Source organism: Staurois parvus, unplaced genomic scaffold (genome assembly GCF_062004578.1).
Source record: "Staurois parvus isolate SC_StPar_1 unplaced genomic scaffold, SC_StPar_1.0 ptg003652l, whole genome shotgun sequence".
Classification (NCBI taxonomy): domain Eukaryota; kingdom Metazoa; phylum Chordata; class Amphibia; order Anura; family Ranidae; genus Staurois; species Staurois parvus.
Window position 1 is genome coordinate 57,422 of NW_028321448.1, and position 6,787 is coordinate 64,208.

At 49.2% G+C, this 6,787-nt stretch overlaps 1 protein-coding gene across 1 annotated transcript; it reads right to left on the reverse strand.

The window, feature by feature from the left end:
• Positions 1–274: 274 nt before the first annotated feature.
• Positions 275–6,122, reverse strand: AMIGO3 (adhesion molecule with Ig like domain 3). The gene has a single exon (XM_089667898.1). The coding sequence runs from the start codon at positions 5,690–5,692 to the stop codon at positions 4,220–4,222; it is 1,473 nt and encodes a 490-aa protein (XP_089524024.1). The 5' UTR covers positions 5,693–6,122; the 3' UTR covers positions 275–4,219.
• Positions 6,123–6,787: the final 665 nt, after the last annotated feature.

The window sequence follows — 6,787 nt, forward strand, 5'->3', positions numbered from 1 at the left end:
AAAAAAATGTCAGTTTTCGGTTCTCAGCCAAGTGCACATCTATATTCAAATGCAACCTTTTTCATTACATACCTTTTTATAGACCCAGTAATGTCATCGCTGGATCTCTGTGCTTCTCTATGCAATGCAAGTAGATACTGGCTGGTGGGAGGGGCCTTGCACAACTGTGCAAGACCGAAGGGAAGACCAGAGGGAGGACATAAATAGGTTTTTTTTTTTGTTTGTTTTTTTCTGCGTTTTCTCCACCCTTGTTCTATAGAATAATGAACAATAATCGATGAGCAGGTAACATTTTATTGTAACATTCCTCCTCTGCAGATGTAATACAAATACATTTTTTTTTTCACATGCAAATCACAATGAAAAATCTCCCCCGGTATAATGTAACCTTCTGTATAGAAAATAGGATTCTCTCTGTTCAGGTTTGTAGAAAATCACCAGGAATGGGAAAATGCCCGTTTTTTTTGTCAGGAACATTCACACATGTGAATCCCCAAAATCTGACGTTGGTTGGCGGCAGGGGCGGACTGACAACTCATGGGTCCCCCGGGCAATAGGGGATCATGGGGCGCCTGTGTCCTTGCCCAAACCCAAAAAAGCCTATGAAAAAGGTACCAGGGGCATCTCATGGGGCCCCCTACTGACATCGGGCCCTCGAGCAGTGCCCAAGTGTCCAAATTAGAAGTCCACCCCTGCTAGAGAATGAGAATGCCTACGGCGCGTTCACGTGTACGATGCTCTCTGCGTGCGGTGAGGATGCCTACGGCGCGTTCACGTGTACGATGCTCTCCGCGTGCGGTGAGGATGCCTACGGCGCGTTCACGTGTACGATGCTCTCCACGTGTGGCGAGGATGCCTACGTTGCGTTCACGTGTGCGATGCTCTCCGCGTGCGGAGAGGACGCCTACGGCGCGTTCACGTGTGCGATGCTCTCTGCATGCGGTGAGGACGTCTACGGCGCGTTCATGTGTACGATGCTTTCTGCATGTGGTGAGGACGCCTACGGCGCGTTCACGTGTGCGATGCTCTCTGCGTGCGGTGAGGACGCCTACGGCGCGTTCACGTGTGCGATGCTCTCTGCGTGCGGTGAGGACGCCTACGGCGCGTTCACGTGTGCGATGCTCTCCGCGTGCGGTGAGGACGCCTACGGCGCGTTCACGCGTGCGATGCTGTCCACATTCATGGCGCTTTTCAGAGTACATTTGGCAGGTGCTGAGAATGGTACTTCTTGAACATGTGATTTCCCTGCGGTTCCTGCAAGCGCGTTTCCAGCTGAGATGCGTAGGGGGCGCCACTAAGAATGGATAGCCGCCCTGTGCGTCTCAACAGAGCAGCGCAATTCAGCTGCAGATGGTTACAGGTGTGATTCCCGGATCTGACACCACCCGGCACGGTGCGGGCAAGTGTGAACCTAGGCTAAGGGGGAACCCTGCTCACAGCCAGTCTTGACTGGGGAATCGTCCCCTCCCTGAGCCAAGTACTGAATTCCTCATCGATCGTTTATGGCAAGGGGTAGGCAACCTGTGGCTCTCTAGCTGTTGTGGAACTACATTTCCCATGAGGCATTGCAACATTACAAAACTGACAGTTACAGCTATGACTTGAGCTCCCTCGTCTCCACCTCCCATGCTCGTCTCCAGGACTTCTCCAGAGCTTCCCCTATCCTCTGGAACTCTCTACCCCAATCTATCAGACTATCGCCTACTCTGCTCACTTTTAGGCGATCTCTGAAAACCGATCTCTTCAGGGAAGCCTATCCTGCCCTCGGCTAATACTGGAATCTTCTATTCCTCCTACCAGTCCATCCCCCACAGTTACTACCTTTTGTACCACTAGCCCCTCCCTCCTAGATTGTAAGCTCCCAGGATCAGGGCCCTCCTATCCCTCTTGTATTGAACTGTATTGTTGCTGTATTGTCTCCCGTTATACTGTAAAGTGCTGAGCAAACTGTTGGTGCCATAAATCCTGTATAATAATAATGACTGGCAGAGGCATGATGGAACTTGTAGTCCTGCGGCTCTCAGGTTGCCTACCCCTGGAATCTGGCTGCATACTTGTTCAGCGACTTGAAGCCAGAGGCAGCCAGGCAAAAAAGACATTTCCCCAAAGGCGGTCGGCAATGGCAGTGGTATTCCTTTTCAGCGTGAGCGGTCTTTACCGACTGCGGTAAATCTGTCTGGCTTCTGTGAGGGTGACAACACTTTCCTGTTAAAGCACATATGGGTTGTCAGGTTCCCATACCAGTAAGACTTGGCTGCCCTCCGTGGAATGTTCTGTAAATACCTATTGATCTGCCAGTAAGACCATGGCGTAGGCACTTCGTTCGGTAGGGTGACAACAGTTTTTCCTTCCCAAGTGGAATTGGTGCGGCGTTGTCACCCTTGCTGCTGTGGCTGCAAGCAATGTCCAGAGCCCTATTGGTGAACAGCCATGTCTAGCTCCGCCTACAGGCCTTTCAATTGGCAGCACATTGTACCATGTGTGGGAGCTTATGAGGTAAAGGCCCTGCTCAGCCCCTCTCACCCTCCAGCATGAGGGAGAGATGTAGCTCCGCGACAGATTTGGACCATTACCAGGCTTTAGATGGACTACAGCAGTGCCCTGTGGATTGGACGATGAAGGAACAGCAATGTACTAATAGGTCATTATTTGCACTCACTATGCTCTCTCCTCCTGTCAGCGCGTAGGAACTGCAGCTGTACCTGACTGACTGCCAACGCTTTAGATGGACTACAGCAGTGCCCTGTGGATTGGACAATGAAGGAACAGCAATGTACTAATAGGAGGAGAGAGCGTAGTGAGTGCAAATAATGACCTGTCGGCGCGTAGGCACTGCAGCTGTACCTGACTGACTGCCAACGCTTTAGATGGACTACAGTAGTGCCCTGTGGATTGGACGATGAAGGAACAGCATAGGTCATTATTTGCACTCACTATGCTCTCTCCTCCTGTCAGTGCGTAGGCACTGCAGCTGTACCTGACTGCTAGCGCTGCCCCCCAGTGTGCTGCTGTGCCATGACAAGGGTTGATACAAAGACACATCCAGGTACTTATACTAGCTGTATGTAGAAATACATTTAATATTTTCAATTCATACACAAATGCATCACATTTTTGTTAGGTTAGAGGGGAAAGACCCCTTTAAAAAAAAGGAACCTCAGACATATTTCGGACCACCTTAGTATCCTTTCATACTGGCTCCCCTAGTCAAACTAAAAACCATGTTAAATTTGAACCCGCATGGGAAAATACTCCTTTTATGCCAATTGGTGGCTGTGGGCAGCAGACAGTCCTTTATGTAGATGCTGTGATAAACAGAGCCCACATAGAGGTCCCATGGTCTGACCCCCTTCTAAACAACAATCCCCCCCCCCCACCTATGTACATTCTATAGGTGTACCAAGTCTGTCTGTTCACATATAATAGAGCTCACGGAGTGCCATGTGTTAAAACAGAGGAGTAGAGGTGCCGGAGTTCCCCTGTAGGGGGAGCCACACGTGAGATGGCAGCTGCAGGTCCTGGTGAAATGGAACACGTGGAAGACGTTCTCTCCACATGAATACATGGAGAGCTGGGTGAGAGTTGTTTGTATTGATGTCAACACAATCCAGTAATGGGGGGCTTCTACGGTCACACCTGGGACAATCCAATCCTCGAAAAATCCTGATCGTTACCTGACCTATCTAGAGGTCAGGAATGTCCCACGGGAACTGCGAATTGCAGATGGTGGAAACGTTGTCTTGGACTGGAATGGATTGTGTTGCTGTAATTCTATCCCTGCTGGAAATTTCGCATACCGCACTGCGGCCCCCGTGTCCTCCATACCCAACAAGAGGTCCATTTCCCATAACCATTCCTGAAATGTGATATGTCCTTCAAGAAATGTTTGTGCTTTTGTTAATGTGGTTTGTTGACCCTTTTGTGCATTCTCGGAGCGTCTCTTGCCCATTGTTCATCCGCTAGATCAAATTATTGGAAGAGTCGCACTTGAAGATTTTTAGACAAGCTTTGGGAAGATTGGGAAAACTGAAACAGGCTATAGGGACCTGGTGTACAAGCAATAATAGTTTGAGGTTTTCCATGCCCTCACCCCAGGCAAATTGCACCACTGTAAATGCCAGGTTTAGAGGCTGGCCCACCGGACATGCAATGCTTCCTCAAATGCCACCGGCAAGTGTGAGACAAACTCCTTTTTTAGAATAGCCCACCATGCCTGGTTTTACGTCTGAACAATTGGAATATCTGAAAAGACCGAGCTTGCGGAATCGGAATCCGTTCGCAGCTGCAGAATCTTTGGGTGCTTCTCCACGCGTCCTTCTTTTATCGGCTCAAGGAAGACCACGTGTCGACTGGCTCCAGCTTTGCGGCTGTTGGGTCCTTCGGTGGCTGGAGGGGTCCCACAAAGGATGGAGGACTGGGCGCTGCTCTCCTGCGGAGGACTTGGAGTCTGCGGAGGCTTTAAGCAGCAACGGAAACAGCGACAGGGAGTCATGTAGAGATAGATGAAAACCAAGACAAGGCTAACGACGCAACCCAAGAGGGTGGTGAGACCAGTGTTGAAGGACTCTTCAGGCTTGGGAAAATGCACAGTAATATTTACCTCATGGGTCGCATTATAACTAAGTCTTCTGTTAACTGCAATGCACAGGTAGACTCCTGAATTCCACGGCTGAGCCTTGTGAATTTCCAAAGTGCCGTTGGGATGTATCTTAAAGCTTTGGTTACTGTTCCCCGGAGGAAAAATAAAGTCGTAGGCTGGCGAAATCCATAAGAAGGTTGTGTTTTCCTGTGGCAAGCTGGTATTACAAGTCACCATGAGTCGTTTCCCAACAAGAACTTTGAGTCCCGGGTCGGGAATGTGTTGCCCTAGCCCCACAGAGCAATTATCAAACCCACTCTGAGACTTCAAGATCCGAACGACCGCTCGTCGCTTTCCCATGTAGAGACAGGTGTGTTCCTGGGAGAATTCCAGTACAGAAGAGAAGCCGCGGTGCTCCCAGTGGCTGAGCAGCATGAACAGGGCGCAGTTACAAGTTAGCGGATTATTGTGCAAGTACAACCCATTCTTGATGAAGGCAGGAAGTGAGGAAACCTCCTCCACCGGCAACTCTGCAAACTTGTTGGAGGACAGATCTAGGGTACGGAGATGGGGGTTTGTCAGATTCTGCATGGAACTGAATGCGAAGCTGGTCAGGTTATTCCAACTCAAGTAGATTTTACGGATGTTGGCCAGGCGGTTGAAGGCCATCTCCTCCACATAGGTGATGAAGTTGTTGTATAAAAGAAGTTCCTCCAGTCTAAAGAGTGTCTGGAAAAATTCCATCTGCACAGTCTGGAGATGGTTTGAGGACAGGTCTAGGTGTCTCAGCTCGGTGGCGTTGCGAAAGGCACCGACTGACAGAGATTTTAATCGATTGTGGCTAAGTCGCAGAATGTGCAGATGTGGGATGTTGGCCAACCAGTCGTCACGAAGAGATGCGATGGAGTTATGGCTCAGGTCCATACTGGCAGATGTGGCTGGCAGATTTTCCGGCACATTGGTCAGGCTAACTTTTGTACAGCTTAGTAGGTCAGAGGCACAGATGCATTTGGATGGGCATCCAGAAGTAAATGTCAGTCTTGATAAAATGTGCATCGCTAGGAAGACCACCAGGCTTCGTATGCATTCCCCCCAGTGGTGACCAGTTCTCATGTTGTCTGATCAGTCGCCTTACCTCCGCTCAACAGATTCTAATTTTGTCACAGTGAGCAGATGTGGACTGTCGGTCTGCTAATCATGGTTACATACGACTCTGATAATCCAGAATGATGTTAGGGTTCCTGGGACAGAGCAGGACAGATGATCAGATGAAGAATTTATAAAGCTGCGAACATCTTCTCTCGCTCTTGGTGAACATGAACTTCTCAGACAAGGACAGCGACTTGGGCACACAGAGTCATCTTCTCCTTGATCAATACCTTGTGGTGAGTGGTGGCCTTTCTTTTCACATGTAGAATAGAAGAGTCCCTTATCTGTTCTGATGAGGCTGCCGGTGAATAGACTTTGTAGAGAGTTGAATCAATGCCGGAGTCCTCTTACAGTTGCTGATTGAAGCTGTCTGTACTGGAAGCACTTCTGACTCTTCCTCCCTCCCTCCTGATGTCTCATTGTCTTCTCCGTCATTGGCTGTCCAGTGCTCGCTCGTCCCTCCCCGAATAATATTCTCAATGGCTCTCCAGCTACTTCATGAAACACTTGGAGGGGGCTGAGACACCCAGCTCCAATCGTACAAAATGACAGTGTGCGAAAACCATCCGCGAGGGGCCACTGAGCAGATGTGGGGGCCCCTGGGGTCATGCAACGACCATCTCAATAGTTATTAGAGAAAGAGCTGAGCTGACCTGATGATGAGAGCGATTACCACATAATGGACATATCTACTTCCCACCAATTAGCAGCTGCACTTGTGCGTGTTGGGTAATGGGAAAGGGAATGACGTTACCGTTGAAACTTTTATTGCTGCAATTGCATTTGTAATAAAGAATATTAGTCTGGGCAAAGATATTTTAGGGCTCCCTTTTCACTCACTTTTATTAAACAATCATCCTACCTCTGCTTATGTGTGTGGAGGACGGTGGGATGAAATCTCGGAGGGGACTGCTGATTCTGATTTAGTTTTCAAAGTGAGAAGGTGAAAGGCTTAAACTTTCAGTGAGGGTGCTAAGATCCCTGTTGTGAAGAACCAATGGTTCTGGATGTATAGACAAGAGGAGAAGGTTAATGATTTACTAGAGGAGTCAGGTGATA